Here is a 19,496-nt window from a genome sequence, read left to right on the forward strand (position 1 = left end):
ATATCATGGCATCTGATACGCTTTACCTTATTATGGCACAGAAAACAGCTTAGTCATCTCATCTGGCGTAAGAATTTCTGAAGTCAGTAATAAAAAACAAAAAACAAAAAAATAAAAATAAAATTGTTAGCAAAACCAGATTCAGGCTAGTGAGATATTGTAGTGTGCAGGGTCTCTCATTTTGGTTTATGTGTTGAAATATGACATTCATGGCGCATGTTCAGTTATATTGCACAGAAAGGTCAATGATAAAACTCCCTAGCTTCGGCTAGAACTACCAAATAACTCATAATTAACCCCAAAAAATAAAAAAAACAATCCATCCAACCCATCTCAAATAAACATCCCTTTGAAAAAGGCCTATATCTTGATTTGTGTAGTGTGGGGCACAGAAGTTCCACCCAGGAGTGGACCATGACGCACTTCAGCTGTCCCGGCAGGACATCCACAGATTTTCCTGCTGTGAATTCCGCTCCTCTATCCATCTGTTCCTGTCAAAACTACAGCAGCTCTAAAACGATCCCAGGCAGACAGGGCCGATTCATCTGATGCGGGTTTTTAGGCAGCAGAGTCAGGCAGGTGACGCTAAATGGTCCTCGCCTCGCACACGTACACACACACATTTTATTCACATTAAAAAAGTGGAATAACAGCGGAATCTGTCAAAATAATGAACTGCCCTTATTATAGTGTGACTCAGCAGGGGGCGCTGAGAGGAAGCTGCGGGGGGGGGGGGGGGGGGGGGGGGGGGGGGGGGGGGGTGAGTATGCAGGGGTAGTCTGCAGAAAAGGTGCATAGGTCGTCATCCTTGCATGGTTTTGAGACTGCAACGGGGAAAAACAAAAGCGATTCCTTGGTTCACTAGAAAGCTCTTGGTTGCACATTCAAAGTGTTAACAAACAATCGATCAGTTCGTTCCGTACTCGACTCCGCTCCGAGAATCGACAAACACCGACATTTGCTCGGCAACCCCAGCCCTGAGCCGAGCTGGACAAACAGACCATACCATTTTAGATAAAGGGGTGTGTGTGTGGGGGAGGGTAATAATGTAACACAAAACCATTTCCTTCAGCAGTGTCCCCTCCATTAGTTCACCAACAAAAAAAAAATATATATTCCCATGAGAACAATGTCTGCATACTGATGTGTGCTGTTGAGGATTCCTTACGTAAAAGACCCCAAAAATCGAAACACATTCACTTGGAATTATTTCGTTGTGGATAAACTTTGCCCTTTTTACGTTCAAGCTGCGAGGTGCGGCCTCCTCCTTGACGTGGTGGATGGCTGGTGGTGCTGGTGTGATCAGTCCTGCGGCCGAGCGCCGTCACACGACGTTGACACAGTTCCCTCCGCCCGCCGACGCCCGCTTGCTGCAGTAGGTGAAGCCGCTGTGGTTGGTGGAGTTGCCGTTCATGTGGGATGACTTCAGCTCCATTTGGCACGCGGCGATGGCGGCATTGAGCTCCACCTGAGCGCGGTGCACCACGTAGAACATCAGGCCGATGCTGATGACGATCTGCGGCAGGAAAGGAAGCGAGAGTAAAGAATAAAAACAGATCCCGATTAAGTCCTGAGGAAATTGTTTTTCTTGATACTCTGAATGCAATTTGGGAATTTGCAAACCAAAATTCAGGACCGCTGGCTGTTCAGTGTCGCTGTATGACAGAAGTGAAACTCGGCAAAATCGTCTGGGTTTTTTTTTTTTTTTTTCTCCATATTACGAAAGTTTAAAGGTTGAGGAACCACTCAATATAACAAACCAGAGATTTAGGATCACTAAATACTTTAGTATGTCACCAAAGTAAGCTTTTTTTAGTCTCTGTGTCTCGGTCTGGGGCGTGGTTATCTATTTGTATCTTTAGTTTCACTCGCCTTTGTTCTAGAGTTTCGGTGGAAACCCCTCCCATTAACAAAACACAACACAGCCTCATTGTCAACAGACACATGCTTGTTTTCGATGTAGGATGAATGAGATTTTCATGATTTCCTCAAGTTTTCTGTTTTGTTTTTTTTCCATGTCAACCTATTTTCAAAGCAGAGCTTTGGAGTGACTCACCCATTGCTGAACTCTGAAAAACAGCACGGACGGCGATGTTACGGTTCCTTTGACGCACGCATGCAGATCAACATCATCTTCCCATATTCCGTGTGATGTCAAGTCAGTATGTCAAACCGTTTTGATTAAATAACATTATTAATTCGGGTCTTCGCAGGGTAAAAAATAAATAAATAGGTTGCACTGCACCGTATCAGAGGACACAAAGAAGAAGACCTGACGTCACCTCCGCAACAATGTCATAAAAAGAAACAACAGATAAACACCAGAAGAAAGAAATTCCACTTCTCCGTGAAGACATCACTCATTTTTTACACTTAAAACACCGATGACAGGTAGTCGAGCAGGCGAGGGGTTGGGGGCGGAGTTAACCAGCTAATGTTCCCACCCATTACCTGCCTCTGAAATATGAAAGGTTTCAGGATCTTTAAGGGGCCTTTTCTCTGCTAGAGGAGTTTAGGTGTACCAACATTCAAATAAGCATAACCTTTGATAATATTTGAATAAGATATTATCTTATTCAAATATTTTCACATCATTTGAAAGCTTACAACCTGCACTTCCATAATCTGTAAAGAAAAAGAAAAAATGACCTTGGGGGTCAGCCACCATACAAACGCTCCTGCCATTTTCCCTCGGATTTCCACAAAGGAAAACAGCCAGTGGCCATTTAGAGTTCCAATGAATCTAATGGAAGGTTTCCACCAATCAGGTAAAAAAAGACCAAATAACACTTACCGTAGAACCAAAAATAAAAGGCAAAAAATAAGCTTAAAGTTGTATTGTTCCAAAAGACAAGACACACGTAACAGACAATAGTTATTGAACTGAACAGTTTCTTTCTGCTCACCTGCAGGCTGAAGATAAAGTATCCGCTGACGCTCTGCTCCGCGATGACGTCCTCCATGGTGCGCAGCGTGGTTCCCAGGTACGAGTTGAGGAGCTGGGTGGGCAGGAGGCCCACGGAGGAGGCCACCAGGTAGTTTGGCAAGGACACATCTGTTATCTTAAAAAATGTAAAATAATATTAATAGTAAGATAAAGGTGGTATTTTTTTTTTATATTTTGCAATTTATAGAAGCCTGCATGGCAGCACTGCACTAGAATCGCTACGTGAAAATGTGGAAAAATAGTAGTTTTAGAATTTGTGATTTATACTTTAATGAATGGCTTGCCCCCAAAACAGACACCAGCGCACCACGCACACACACACGAAAAAAAACCTCTTCTGAAAAATCTTCTTATGTCTACAAACATTGGATTTTTTTGGATTAAAGACTAAAAGCAATTTATTCAGAGGTGGAGGAATAGCCTAATGAGCTCGCTTACACAAATATTGTGGTGAGATTTTCTTTTACAGAGAAAACATTTGGAGTTTTGTAAAAAAAATAAAATAAAAAATTTGCAAGTTTGAATTACTTGCCATTCTGACTACCCTGAAGCACTGTGCTGTCATGCATCCAGCACAGTGTCTTGTGTCATACCGTTAAATTTCCAAGTAGAAGCACCTAAATAGAAACATGTGTCTGTGTCACCCTTGATCACCAAAGTGATGACATAAGCAGTGTTTGCGTGGACGTGACCTTGGCTCTGGATGCATTATGATTGATAGCAGCGTCTCCAGGGCTGCGCTAGTTGCTGTGAGCCGGTGTGTTTGCCAGGACCTTATCAAGGTTGGCAAACATTCATGCTACAGCTCATCTTAAAAGTCTCCACTCAAAGATAACACTACAGCTATCTCAGCTAATCGCTCAACCACACAACGGCCGGCTCAAGTCAAGTGACAGTTAATAGAAAATGTGATGTTATAAACTACAATCAAGCTAATTAAATCAGCAGTTCAATAATAGCTTGCGTGTTTTCAGCCTAGCACATTTCCACTATCCGGCAGAGGTACTGAGGCTCAGTTCAGCTGCGTCCACACCATGTGCGAACCAGCTAGAAAGCCCGTGATTCCATTTCGCCAGACATTGTTCTGCGGTTTCTCTTTCACACAGCCCGCAGAGCGCTTCAGTGAGCCCCGAAGAAGAAGAGGAAATTACATTTCCTCCACTTCTCCCAGTCATCCTCCCTGAGCGGGAAATAGCGAATGCATTTTGAATCTTTTCCCAGCCAAGAAGTCTGTGGTCAGCTCTTTAGAGCTGTCTTGTATATGACTTCAGCAGGCCATTTGGGCTTGGGTAGAGTGGGACTGGGTAGGGCCGGAGGAGCCCATGGTATTTTTATATCTGGCCGGTGAATTTCAACTTTAAACTTTCTCAGTTTTTACTAACTGGCACGTCCAGAATGAGAGAATGGGGCGATGCACAGCCAGTTTCAGCAACCAAGAAAAGCATTTGCAGCACTCAAAATATCAGTCATGATATAAATATATTTCTAGGTTTGGTCTTGTTTATCTGCTGTGTTAGCAATCCCACTAGATACTGTGTTTTGTTTTACATGAGAATGAACTAAAAGTCTTAATTTACCACAGCACAAATATCTTTAGCTCTGGATGAAGGGGTCCAATTATTCACGTGATGAATTACCATCTATTCCCCACCTCATTATCCTTGGAAACAAACTGACCAAGCCAGACCGACCAGCAGCCTAATAATAATACTGCAATGAGATACAGTGGGAACCTGAATATGTCAAACCCATCCTTAAAACCACCGCAAAGATTTTCATTTCGCCAAGCCGCTCGATTGTTTTGCTAAATGTGGCAGTCTGTGTGTCGTTTCAGGTTACCTGCTATAATGCAGCATCCACTTCAGCAGAAAGAAGAGGGGGCACTTTGAAATGTAGCCCTGTCCACAGAAAGTGCTTACCAAGGGCAGACCAGACAGCATTTATTCCACCCCGACCCACTAAAGCACCTCGGTGAACGCCTGTAGAGCCTCATGCTCGCCTTTAGTCGGGGTTCTTCCCTTCACGAGTCAGGGGAAGATTACAAAGACACAATATCAACTGGGAAGAAGAATAAGCCTCCAGTAATGATGAATTGCTGATGTCTATGAGGAGCTGAGCTGGGTTTGAACCCCCCTTTGGATCTGGAACTGAGCATAGGGGGAGGCAGCTTATTAGCCTGCTTCTGGCAGGGCCCGGTGCCGGCTACTCTCTGACACTCACTTCTCCCGTCGGAACAAAGGAGCTTCACACTCGTCTTTTTCTGTTAGGAGTATGTGACCTAATTTGTTTTGGGTTGTTTTTTTTTTTTTACGGCAAGGAATGCCAGCTCAACCTCTGGGTCCGGACACAGTCGTTAAATCTTCCTCATGTTAAACAGATTGGCTCACCAAAAACCGAAACTACACAATGATTCAAAACAAAATCCCATTTACAAGAGAGTAGAAGTCTGAGGGGATAAAACTCAAGCACACCACACTCAAATCAGTGCATCTGAAAATAGCTTTAGTATTCATGACAAATTGTTACTTCAATTACATGCTTTTTCTTGCCACTACAACACACACAAACACCATTTTTAAACTTTTGGGACAGAACAGAACTCTGAAACGGTTTATTTTCGATTTTTTTTTTACACAATAGCCCTTCTTGAGGTAAGGTTTTGTTTTGTTTTTCAGACAGAGAGCATATTCCAAGTCTGTCGCTGTACAAGAAAGGCGATATGCTCCCGAGATCCTGCCAAGTTGATTAACTGCTTTGAAACCTAGCATAAGGACGTGGCTCATTTGCCGTGACACCTCGATTCCAGAGGCGCAGAATGAAATACTGGATCATCATTTGCAAGGATCAACGACTACTACAACTTCACCCACACAGCCCAGCTGACCTTGTTATAGGTGGTAAACATCCTAACCTTTGGCAGAAAGCTACATCCAAGCTGCCTTCATGGAGCTTTGAGTGTGGACCAATGTCAAAAGAAAGGATATTCAACTCAGTCACGCAAAAAAGAGCCATCTGCTCTGCTCGTGCAACTCCATCGAAAAAATGTATATCTAGCACAGACAAGACTTTGAACAGATAAACCCGTAACAGCGTGTGCTTTTGTTTAGAAAGAAAAATCATAACAGCAATAATACTTAGATTGATACCAGAAACATTAAAAAAAAAACCCTTTCCTGCTTGAAAATCCGCCAGCTAAAACCAGCTTCAAAAAATAAATAAAAATCTCTTACCAGAAGACAGCTGCATGACAGATTTACTGTGACGCCTCATTCAGACGGCAAATTGTTAGTTATTGTTATTTACTGAGAGATGGGAAGCTTTGACTGAAACCTTTGTCAGTGTGAGTACCGCATATGACAGAACCTACCATTAAAAAGTACAATTTTCTCAACCCTTGTTGTCACGTCTTACAGGAGGGACAAATTGGTGTTTTTTGGAGTAAATGTTGAGAGGGTACAAATCGATGTATGTCTAAACAAGATTTTACCAAAAGGACATCTGTAGAAGGACTGGTGCTGTCAAAGGAAAATTGTTTATATTCTTTATTTAGACAATAGCCAACATTGTTGAAAGATAGTAACATGTTTTAGCCACCACCCAAGTCACCACAACAATATTTACAAGATGTTAGTGGTAGTGGGTACTTGTTTGGCATTAGAACATGGTCTTTTTAATCACTGTGAAACTGTGAATGTTGTATTTCAACTCACTGACGCTGAATGGATTAATCATTTATGCCTCGGAATCAGGTATCAAATGCTTTTGGTACCATAAAAGTATCAAATATTGATACCCACCACTGTTCACAACACAAGTTATAACTGGAAAATACAGATAATGGGTATTGCTAAAGACATTGTTGGTCTCAACAAATCTGGCTTCTGGCTGTTTTGTAGAAATATTTTTTTGTTTTGTGGAAATATTTATACTCTTGGAAAAACCAACATACTTGGTAGACTGTTGACAATTTGTAATCTCTAGAAGACATAACACTATATTTGTAAAAACAAAATATATATAATAATCCGTAAGTAAAACGAACTGGACACATTCACCAAACAGGCACAACATTAAAACCACTGACAGGTGAAGTGAATAACATTGCTCATCTCATTCCAATGGGACCTGTCAAGAGGTGGGACATATTGCGCAGCAAGTGAACAGTCAGTTCTAGAAGTTGATGTATTGGAAGCAGGAAAAATGAGCAAGTGTACATGTAAATATTTTCACTGAGAGTTAGGGTTGTACCCTTCTCAGAATTTTGATCAAATTTGATTTGATTTTGATTGGCTGTTCAATGCGAATATTCGACTATTCAGCGGGGGCAGAGGAAGCATGAGCGATTACTCATGCCTAGCGTTGGGTACCAACCAACTCACCCGGTATTAAACGGGCCTCAGGGCTAAAGGTAAGACCGCAGTATCGATAAGCTCCGATGTTACCGGTACTGTTAACAGTATTGGAGAATATAAGAAAATGGATTTTCTATTTATTTAGGCTATATAACCGGTTTCGAACCTGCAATAAGAGTAAAACAGACTAAGAAGCATTTTCGCTTATATCAGAAGAGACATCTCTCCCGCTCCATCGCCGAAATGGAGATATGTGCGAGGGGGGCGGGGCCGGCTCCCTCTGCCTGGCACACATGCGCGAGGAGACGAGGACCCTCTTCATGCGTAATGCGCAGGAAATAATGTCGTGTTAATTCTGCTCTTAATTTGTTTTCATTGTTCTCTGAAAAAAAAAAAGAATAATAACTGATTGTAGTACTGCTAAAGTACCAGATCGATAAGCAGTATTGGTAAGAGTAGTGGTACCGTTAAAATCTAAACGATACCCATCCCTACGAGTGGTGCGAGCCCTCACCACACTGGTTTTAGTTATTTTATTTGGAGGAACGGGACACGGCAATCGAGGCACACGGAGAGATGTGTTTACTTCCGTTTCCAGATATATCAAAATATATTTATGATTCCCGTTATTTATAATTCCTCATTGAAATGTTATTCCTATGCATTTTTGTAAGCTTCTATTTGTTTTATCCTGCACACTGACGGAAAAAAAAAAAGAAAACAACTGCTGGACTTGAAGAATCTCAGTCGACTGACAGGTTTCCAACTGATAATTCGATAGTTGACTTTCAGGGGGGCAGTCCTTCTGAGAGTATTCACTGAGTCTTAGGCCGTTTCTCAATACGAAGTAGGCCAAGTCCGGACTTGCGGACTTGGTAGTTCAGACTTGGCAAGTTCGACTCGGGAGTACAGACTCCCGGGGACCAATACCATTACCACCGCTTAGTGCAAAATGCATTCTGGGATACTTGGCTGTCCCAAGTCCACACAAGTCACCACCGATGCATCCTCCATAAAATGGGCGGAGCAGGTCCACATGCGGGCATTTGGACTGGACTTGGCTTGATGCGTACTTTGAATTGGAACAGTACTTGGGCTGCGACTGATGATGTTTCTCAAGTCAACAAGAACACAAGTACAGACAAGAACGCAGATTGAGAAAGGGCCTTAGTCTGAGGCGGATTGTCACTAATACGAAATAACTCCCAGATGCCAATCTATTAGCAACAGTACGCTCATTTATGTTGAATACTTCCTCCATGATGTTAGTGTTGAGAGAAAATAATTTTACCACTATAAGCTAAACCTGTATCCATTGACTCAGGTGTTGCATGTGAATTAAACTGAAAGGTAATTATCATGTTGTTAATAATCATCACTAAACCATGTGTTACAAGCCAATAACCAGGTCTAAATAAAGCCTACAGTATATCTAGTGAAGTCAGTCTGTCGTGAAATGGCAATGCCATCATGGAACAATGATGAAGCGATGTTTAACTATCAATCCACACCTAAGTAAGAGGCAGCCCAAACACGGCAGACAAAAGCTCGATACGCTGAGTGGGTTAGCTCATCAATCCCTACAATGAGATTGTACACGCTCTACTCGACTAAAGCAACAAAAGAAAAAACACAAAGAGACTAAAGAGACCAAGATTAGCAATACCTCGTAAGGAAGGAGGAAATTATAACAATTCAGAATGCTCCTAAAATTCTAATAAACCAGTTGGTATGATAATATAAAAGTTGCATATAACGAGTTTCCCATTTGCAAAAAGAGAGGATACATTCTACTGAAATTAAGCTATATTCTCCATCTATATAGAAATGATTAAGCTCAAATCAGTGCAATCTTCACTGAATAATTTTCTAGCACATAGAACATCTCCACAAGTGAGCACATCATCTAGCACAAGTTATCTCCTCTGTGTCCGGCCCCTCTCTATAGGAAAGTATACTCTATAATGTTGCATAGTGTGCAACATTTGTACCAACGAAAAATAAAGCCCAGTTAAAACAATCAGACATACGTTGCAAGGCAAGAAATACATTATACTATCGAATAACAAACTACTAAAACACTGTTCCCTATTGTTGGTAACCAACTGAAAAACAATCTTCTGTTGTGGATGAGGCAATAACTTTAAAGATTTAGTTCCCTCTTCATGTGTTAGTTAATCATTGCAGACGGCTATGAAATTAGAGATTAAAATGAAGCAGCTCTCAGTTTATTAGTGTGTATATATACCGTCTAAATTCACTTGTGAATTATATCAGCATTCTTTCGCCATCTAACCAATGCTGTGTTCAATATCAGATATAGATGATATTCAAGGGAAGAAAATCAAAATATTTCAGTCACATACTTTGTGCAGCATCTTTTGCTCCACTCGTCACTCTATACAACTAATAATGACAGCTCTCCCTCAGGTTGCACTCCTTCATTAATCATTCAATTTGAACTCGAGTGCCTCCTCCTCGAGTGCGTCCTGTCCTTATAACCTTCCAGCTCGTAGACTAAAACACAGAGTAGCACATTGCTTCAGGGTTTCACTATTTACAGATATCAATGGGTTGATTGAGAGGGGAAAACACTCTCCAAAATTATTAACGCAATTTATGAAGGTCAGAGACCTGAGGGCAGGTGTGACAAATATCCTGATCTTGTTAATAGAAGTTTATTTATATTGGGAACTGATTTAGCTTTGATTTTAGACCCTAGTACCTGACCAGAATTCCACTGAGTACTGTTGGGAACAGAAATAGTTATGAGTGTACAAGTCCACAAGTTAAGACAAAACAAAACAAAAACCTAAAAACTTTCGAACCATTAACTTGACACAGGTTGAGCAAAAAAAGCATGTGAACATTAATAAACAACATACAACCACATAAGATAACTTGGTGTCTTAAAACATAGGTAAAATATGGACTTTCAATTGCAATTAGTTTTGAAATTGGACTTACCAAGCCCAAGTGAAATTTTTAACAAATCATGAAATCTAAGCCCCTTTCTCACTTGCACTGAAAGTCTTAAATCCAATAGCAATGTTCCATATTGATGTAATGTGGGAACAGAAGCCGGTGTTGGTGTTATGTAAAAGCTGTTCCGTAAATTTTACTCGCGACGAGTATCATTTCTGGGAAGACTCTGCTGTTTCTGATTCAAGCAGATCATGAAAAAACCGAACTTGTCACACAAACTTGTTGAAAATTAGAGATCCTTACTTTTCATGGCCAATTCAAATTGCAGATTTTTTGCAAATGACTGTCTAAAAATTCTTGTTGAGTGTTTCAGAAATGCAGAAAGTAGTAGTAGTAGTAGTGTAGTATTTTAATTATAATGTTGGGTGGAAACATCCACATACAACCTCTTTGTGCACGCAAGTGAACGAGCTTTGTCCGTGCACTGCTCCGTCTAACGCTCTGCGGCGAGTGCACCGGGTGACTTCTGCTGGACTGTCCCTTGCCCCATCTATTCTATCTTATCATGGCATGTGGGAAAAGGCGCGGAACGGAATGGTCCAGAATGTAGCTGCATGTATGAATACTGAAACTAACTAGCGGTACTGGACAGGTCATCCCAGTAATTTACCGGGAATTATGTGTGAAAGAGGCTTTAGTGGGACCCTCTGGAGTGTTATGTACTGGATTAGGGTTGGGCAATATGTTTTGTTATAAGCATACACTGGAAATACACACATATTCTGAAAAAGAAAGGAAAAACCTCTTATTAAATGAAAGCCCAATGGGGCACTTCATCACAGGCCGAGATGTCAGCAAGGACTGTCAACCTCTGTAAGACATGGCCAAAAACACAATGACGACAAGCACTTTATACAGACGGACTGGAATGTTCATACTCACCGAGAAAACTGCATTTTGGAGCCCAAAGGGTATGGGTGTAAGTCTCGCTAAGGCCACAACTTTGAGTCCACTCCCTCCCTCCACCACTCTTATAACAGCGCTCAGCTGTTCACTGTTTCCAATCTTGTTCAGCACCCAGTCAGTCAAGAGCCTCTTGCACACTTGGTGCGCGACGAAAGTCCCTATCAACACCCCCACCATGACGAGTCCCATGCCCAGCACAAAGCCGTAGAGGTATCCCGCTGCCACGTTGAGGACAATGTACCCCCAGCCGCAGGGGAAGGACACGATGATCAATCCGACTATGAACAGCAGTGCTCCCACGACACTGTCCAAGCTCTCCACCCAGAGCAGCAGGTCCTTGAGGTACTGGCGGACCAGGGCCACGGAGGAGAAGCACACGGCCGTCAGGATGCAGGCTAGCAGGGCGCTCTTGAAGCAGCAGGTGGTGATGCAGCACGGGTGGCGGAACTCACCGCCTCCAGTGAAGGAAACCCCCCCCAAGTCGCTCAGAACCTCAGAGTCCCCGTCCAGCTTCCCGAGGCCGGTGTTCCTCTCGTCGAAGGCGCTGCATATCATGATGTCGATCTTATCGCACTCTTCCGTGGTGGTCCGCTGCAGCCAGCGGTTGAGCTGGATCTGAGCCTTACCCGCCGCATGTTTCAGGAGTTTAGCGATGAGCTGTAGGTTCGTGGACCCAGGCATCCACATGGCGCCCCCCAAAAAATGCGGGTAACGGGCCAGTGAGACTCAATCCAGACGACCTAAAGAATTGAAGAAAGCTGTGATTTTTTAAAGGTCTCCTATTACCAGACTCATCACAATTATTACTGGTCTGATTACAATTATTTGAGCTTACGATCTTTCTGTGAAATCCTCCACAATCATATGTTCCCTCCAAATACAAGGGGAATTTAAAGCCCAATGTTAAGCCAATTTGAAGCAAATGATGCATTAATTGTCATACTGAATTTTTATGTTCCAATGGTCAATGTAAATAAATGTCTTGTCTTCATGAGGCTGATGTATATTAGCGCATGTTTGTAGACTTATACTAGGTGGCATAAAATGAACAAAAGACCAATCAACCGTTAACTGTCAACTGAAAAAAATGTGACTGCCCTTCCGATTAGACATAGGTGTCTTTTGTGCCTGAAAGGTCAATTTCTTTGCTCAGCTTTAACACAGGCAACTTAAAGTATTTTTGAAGAACAGATGGCTTCAGGACAATGACCCCAATGCTTTGAAACAGTGAGGCCGAATGAACGTCAGGGATAAACCCTTTCAATCGTGATTGTAGTAATTTACCAATTATAGTAATTTATTTTTATCGAGTAGTATTGTAATTGTATAGCGGTAGCATTGTAACTAATAGTATAGTATTGATTTTTAGATATTTTTAACAATATTTTTCTTTGGAAAACTACATGGGCAACATCCCAGCTGAGTGACTTACGAATAAACTTTCATTCCAATACACAGTATATGTACAAATATTTCATCTATGTATGCAAACTCGCACAATTTCCTATATTTGACAGCGCACGGATTGTTGATACCGAGGTATGTTGTTATTCTTCACGTTCATTGTATATTCCCCAAATTTTCAATTTTGGGTTTATTGCATATTGACATTTTTTTCCTCGTTACTTTATTCTCATCATTTCTTATTGGCTACCGTTTCAATGTGCGCTAGGGTAAACAGCGCGACTTCCCGATGGGAAGTCTATCCCTCCTGCCCGCAGTACAGGTCATGGGCACGGTTGTCATTGCTAAGCCTCGGCTGCCTGTCGCGTCGAGCCGATAGACGGCAAGCTGTCAACGAACCGGAGAAGGACGAACTTGGAGGCAGGCGACGGCGAGAAAGGCCACAGCGCCGCGCGTTGTACCCGAGAGGGCACGGGAGCGGAACTGCTCCCGGCTCCTTAACTTTTAGGACCCACCTCCCATCCAGCTCACCGACTAGCATGCGTCTCCGCGCGGCTAACTTCCTCGCGTCCGTTCGGCTAGCGCGCTGCGCGGATAAAAGCCGTCGTTGCCATCTTGGGGAGCCTCCGAATCCGTCATCCAGCGACAACCACCCCGCAGGAGTCGGAGGACGGGAGGCTTGTTTGTCTCTTTTTTTTGTTTGTTTGTTTGTTTTTTGGCGACCGGTTGTGGGTCGTTTCGCCGCCGCCGCTCACGCCAGCAGCCGCCGCTCGTGTAGCCCGACGCCAAATCCGCCCGCCCACGTGACCGCGGACAGCTACCGTCCAATCAGCAGCCTTTCGGACCGCATCGCGAGAGCGCGCCGTCGTGCCGCCAAGGCGACGGCGACCGAGGCTTCGTCGTCGCGTTCTTGGCGGGCGCCGCCGGAGGAGCGGCCGTCGCGGAGGGCCGCTCGCCCCGTCGTTCCCTTTATCCGGCTGACGTGGTGCACGGCGATCCGGGGAAGACCTCCGGCGAACGGACGGACGAGAGTCGGGAGGGTCTGTTTGGCGCCGAGTGGCGGGGTGGAGTTCTCGCAGGAGCCAATTTAGTCGGAACGCGAAGAGCGATGCGGATCGAGCCGGGCGACTTGTCTGTTTGGCGCTTTGGACTTTCACTCTGTCCCCAGGAATTATTAACCGTTTGTGAGGCGGGGATTAACTGAGCGAGGGTGATTGGGTGATTCCCGACCGCGGAGGCAGTCTCGCTTAACCCCCGGGTCATGAATCAAAGTGTGCGCAACGCGGATCACGCATCTGATCGCAGCTCGTCAGGGACTGGACTAGGAGCGTAGGAATGAGGAAAAACAAGCCCCGTGACTATGAATATGAAGGGATGATAAATAAACAAATAAAAAACACACTATATTTGCCATGGATAAGGTTGCAGCTCGTCAGGGTCTGGACTAGGAGCAGGAATGAAGAAAAACAAGCCCCGTGTCTATAATATGAAGGGATGATAAATAAACAAATAAAAAACACACTATATTTGCCATGGATAAGGTTGCAGCTCGTCAGGGTCTGGACTAGGAGCAAGAATGAAGAAAAACAAGCCCCGTGTATATAATATGAAGGGATGATAAATAAACAAATAAATAAACACACTATATCTGCCATGGATAAGGTTGCATGTTTAGACCCAGCAATTAATAAAGCCTTTGGTAAATAGCCCTAACAGGAAATATCTTTCAGGTTGAAGTTCAAGAGATTATTTGGCACGTGGAAACACTTTTTTTTTTTTGTGGATTGAAAAGGGAATAACGTATCAACCGCTAAATACTGAATGCTATGCCGAACGGATTCTCCCCATGGTCATTTTCTGTGCGATGAGAAATTGATGTAAAAATTACATGTTATGTAATTTCAAACATTTTCTCACAAGTACACATATAGCTACGATGATCTCCGATGTCATGTCAAATTCATTAAAAATCAAACGTCTGGCCGGCTCTTCAGGCACATTTCATATCAGGCCACTCTTGTGTTGTTTTCGTTTGTTTCCACGTTGTAGACGGTGACGTCTGTGTGTTTTGGCAAATCTCCACCAGGTGGAACTGTAGAACAGCTTAAACATCACCCACCTCCTACAAGGTGAAGGTATTTCCCCATCCAAGTTACAGTCAGATCGTCGATCTGCCGAGCTTGGTATCTGGATGTGGCCGAGCGTATCTACACAATTGTTAACTTTTCAATCCCGACTGGCATCCCCTGGGCGTGTTTAGGCTGCTGACAAAAGGCAGTGAAAAGAGGCGCTCGACGGCACTGGGGTTTTTCATCCATTTGTTCATTTGTGCCTTCGAAACTTGGTGTGATATCGTGGCCAGGTCTCCCCCGTAAAATAGATTTCAATCTCAAGGGACCTGTTTACGTATGGGCTGATTTGTCGTTGTTGTTGTTTTTTTTCTTTTACTCACATAAAAAAAAGTGGGGTGGCGCAGCGATTTAAAATTGTATAACGTGCTATAAAAACCACGGCACCCGCAGCGAACAGTCATAATAACAGCAGCAGTAAGTCATAATAGTAAGTGCCGATTTGCGACGCCCGAGACGCGCTCGCAGCTCGGGCAGCTTCGGCGTCAGCGTCACTCCAGCGAGAGCACGGGGAGGAGAGTCAGTCGGATTGAACACCGGCGAGGAGTAGGGTTGAGAAAGCCGCACTGGGCCGTTCCATCGTTTTGCAAGTCCGTAACTCGGGAAACCTTTCGGGGGAAATGGATTGTACCGAGGAGCCACGGCCAATTTCAGAGGAAGCCAGCACTTCGGTTGAGCTAAAAAAGGGAATGTCAATCTTTATTGATGTAAGTACACCCAACTGCATTCTTGTCTGTGGTATTTGTATACCACATATATTGTAAGTCTTTTCAAACCGGCGCTCAAAAAACAGCAAACTAAAGGTAATTCCCATCTTACTTTGCATCGCAAAAACAAGAACAATAACGCAACAAATAACTGCAAAGCACAAAAAAAACGAACATCCACAATGGAGGTAATACCAAGGCAATAACTTTGGAAAGAAATGACTGACCTGGCCTGTCCGAAATTGAGCTGGTGTCTCCCTAGAAAGCGGTTATAGTTTGTATTCTTGTTTGCTTGGTTCCCTTTCGTAATCTAGAGTGTCGTGTGAAATTAGAATCCTAACCAGAGTCCTAACAGACCGTGGACACAGAAGGAATGCGTGAAGGTGTGTGAGGTGTTTTTTGTTTGTTTGTTTGTTTCTCCACCTTCTATGAGTAGACATCGACTTTGTTCTGTAAAGAATGAAACACGAAGTGTCTGTACTATGCACAACACACAAGCGAGTGTGTGTTTGCCAACGTGTTGTTTTGTTTGGATCGTGTTTGGAAAAGACAAACATTTGCGGCTGCGTCATCTGCAAGTTCTCTTTGAGTGCTTTCGACGTTTTGGTGCATCGCTTTAGTCCTGTGTTCTGTGCTGGCACAACCTCAACGCTAACAAAACAGTCTCTGCCAGCCACGGTTACCCAAAAAAACCTCTGGCTTTATGTGCAAAGACCATCATGTGTTTGTCTATAACTGTAGAAGCCTCTTTCAGCCTTGTGCAAGTGCTAGACCCTGACCCAGCCCTGTGTGTGTGTGTGTGTGTGTGTGTGTGTGTGTGTGTGTGTGTGTGCGTGTGTGTGCATGTGTGCGTGTGAGGGGGGTTGCATGGACGTGTCATGATGTGTCTGTTTTTGGGGCCAGCCGTAGCTCAAATACGGTTTTCCACATTCATTTGACAAGGTCAACCTTTAGTTTGGCAGCCTCAAAGCTATGGATTTTTCCCATTGTAATTTCATGAACTCTCATTAGCCATAACTGGTTCGGACAGAAGCTCCTCACTGTTATGTAGGACTTTGTACATCTAAATCAAAGGACACTTCTTAATCATCTACTGTAACAGATTGTCCTCCAGAATTAACAATGCCCCCCCCCCCCAAAACATTTTTTTGCACACTTAACCCCTAAAATAATGCACCATATAAAATATGTTAATTTAACGTTAAAATAACATTAATGAATATCGCTGCAGGCAGCAATACGCAGGTTCCAGGCTAGTCGGCCCTTCGCTAAAGTTCAATGGACGGGGGTGCTGTGTCTCTCTGTTCCGGTGTGTTTTGTGACTGCAGAAGTTCATTTGTTCCGGCCTGGTAACAGTGTAATTCTACGACCGGGCGATGGTTGCGGCTGTGTGTGGGTGGGGGCTGAAATGATAATCCCGATTATTTTAGTCAATATTGTGATCACGCTTGTTTACCACAATTATTAATCCATTTTGGGAACATCATTTTTATGCCACTTTGTAAATCAACAGGAAACTGCCTTCACAATAGTAATGTTTTTTATAAACCTATGAATAAATAAAATCAAATGTACAAACTTAGAATCAAAATATGACTTCTTCACATGAATTCAGTCTTCTTAAGGCAATATATCAATGACGTCCAAACAAAAAGGTTGGTTACATTACACCTGCAGGTTTTTTTGCAAGAAAAAAACTCCATCCACAATACTGAACCGATCTGGATGAAACTCAAATTACGCCATGTTGGAATTGCCCCAAATACACATCTTATAAAAGCTGATAAAGCTGATTCTGATTATTCATTTTGTCTGTGGGTTTTTGATAAAATATACAGTTTTTTTTTACTAAATTATTCCACAATAAGTTCAAGTTAAAGTTCCAATTATTCGTCACATACATATACATACGGTCATACATATATACAGTGAAATGTCATGGCACCCAGTCGTTACGCACAATAAGCTCTATAAGCTCTAAAAACACTAAAAATACTAAAATGTGTGTAATCCACACAAGGTGCCCGCGCAGGCGGCCGCATGGGGCGGCGCCATAATCGCCTATAATGGACCGATATGGATCAAACTTGTACTACGGTATGTGCGGTACTGCCCTGAAAGCACATTTTATTCATCTTGTCTGTGAGAACGGCGGATCCAGGAGATCCACAGACTACTGACGTCAGTTTTTCATTAATAAAAGCAATAGGGCTCCCTTCGGGGCTGGACCCCTAAATATAGCTGCAGGCAGCAATACACGGGGTCCAGTTTTGTCGTTTTAGGTACGTATTACATTTTTCCTAGTTTCTGTTAAACACACCGTCATTTTGTATCAAGAGCAATTACAAATCTCTGAATTTACATAATTATACAATTCCCAACTATTTCACAAATTTATCGCTGTACAAGTATTTTGTTGTAAATGCAGTGAAAACAGAGAGAGAGGCCCTAATACACACAATTCATGAGTCTATCATATTATTATTGTTATTAATGTTTTACAGAGATTTTTAAGTATGGCAGTCACCGTGGACTTACGTCACGGAATGTACCTTTTGTGCCGGCCTGAGGTAGGAGAAAAGATGTCCCTCAAGAACTAGAGATGGTACCGATCCGATCCAATATCGGTATCGGGTGCTCATACTGAAAAAAAAACCCCACTATTCGAATGCTGAAATCGCCATTCAATTGTGTATTTATTTTTAAAAATACATAATTAATAAATAAACAAATGTTTTGGCTAACGTTAGAGAATCAATTCACATGTGATGAGCAATTAAGTTCAATATAAGTTAATCCAGTTTCTTGCACAGTGAATGTACATTAAAGAGAAGTATTCCCGTAACGGTGTGCCAAGTCCGCATGGACGGAGACGCACGATGCACCGGAACATTTCCCTCTCCTCCGGCGTTTCACTGCGTGTACAAGGGAACGCGTGCCTTTGACCGGAATGTCCAGCAATTCGACAGATGTGGCGATGAAAGTGGCAAATAAACTCCACCATCACTCACGGAATGTCTTCTACTGCTGAGGTTTCCAACCACCAGCTCGTGGACCGTGCATTTGCCATCGGGCCAGGAGAATGTGGTGCATGCTCTCTCCAGCCTTGGTGTGCGCCACTTGCTGCTCTAGATGCTTTAACCATGCATGTGTGCTCTGTCCCCCAAGATAGCCCAGTAGGAAAATGCAAAAAAGGAGGTCAGACTCACAAGGTTTTTATCAATTTATTTATTTACACATGAAGAGAATTCACCACAGAATTCTCACCACATTTCAGCGTGTTCAAAAAGAACTGAATGAATATCCACACTTATACTTGCCATTTCCAGCCCTGCAGCCTTGACAGATCAAACACTTCATTGATGCATTGATGAGACTGTGGCAGGGTACGGGAATTGCCATCATCTACTCAGGGGGGAATTGGTTGAAAGCAGGTTGTCATCTGTGATGCTTTTTGTTCGGGTCCTTGACTTGGTGCACTTGATGTGTTCAGTGTAAATTTAGTTTTTCGACTACGCAAATGACTGACCCAACAAAAGGCCAAACTTGCTATTCCAAAAATATTGTTAATTCACCACATCTCTCTTCCAAAATCACTGAAATTAGACAACAAAATGTGAGTGCATTTTCAAGCTCATGTGGTCATTGCCGCCCTGGCTTTCATCTCTTCTGGACACTGGGACACACAATAAATTATTTATAGCCGGGGTGTGATCAATGATATGTGTGTCCGCAGACTTGCATTCGTACACGGGGTCACACACACACACACATGCACTCACACATACATACAGAAACACAAAGCATTACCACTAAAGCTGAGTATTCACTGGTAAGCATAGGGAATGAACAACATATTTCCATTCCTGTGTAAGTAGATACACATATGCATTTTATTCAACTTGTAAAGACATTAATCATTTGAGAAACAATCATTGGTAATGCGGATATTATGTATGACTAAGCAGGTAGAGACATAAGGAAAAACCTAGATGATATGTGGTCTCATATCCTGATATTGATATTATACCGATATATCGCCCGGCCCTAATATGGAACTTTCACA

At 42.9% G+C, this 19,496-nt stretch overlaps 2 protein-coding genes across 2 annotated transcripts in view; one reads left to right on the forward strand and one right to left on the reverse strand.

The window, feature by feature from the left end:
- Window positions 1-961: 961 nt before the first annotated feature.
- Window positions 962-11,877, reverse strand: tmem64 (transmembrane protein 64; the record flags this gene model as incomplete). Its single annotated transcript, XM_080017268.1, has 3 exons — window positions 962-1,516; window positions 2,907-3,062; window positions 11,167-11,877. The coding sequence occupies 3 exons, from the start codon at window positions 11,875-11,877 to the stop codon at window positions 1,325-1,327; spliced, it is 1,059 nt and encodes a 352-aa protein (XP_079873394.1). The 3' UTR covers window positions 962-1,324.
- A 3,432-nt stretch (window positions 11,878-15,309) lies between these two features.
- The window catches only part of necab1 (N-terminal EF-hand calcium binding protein 1), a 37,842-nt gene continuing 33,655 nt past the window's right edge, over window positions 15,310-19,496 (forward strand). Inside the window, exon 1 of the mRNA XM_080000184.1 lies at window positions 15,310-15,430. Coding sequence (XP_079856310.1) covers window positions 15,344-15,430 — 87 coding nt within the window. The 5' untranslated portion in view covers window positions 15,310-15,343. The remainder of the gene's footprint in view (window positions 15,431-19,496) is intronic.

This window comes from Zeus faber (assembly GCF_960531495.2).
Source record: "Zeus faber genome assembly, chromosome: 1".
In the NCBI taxonomy this organism is placed as follows: Eukaryota; Metazoa; Chordata; class Actinopteri; order Zeiformes; family Zeidae; genus Zeus; species Zeus faber.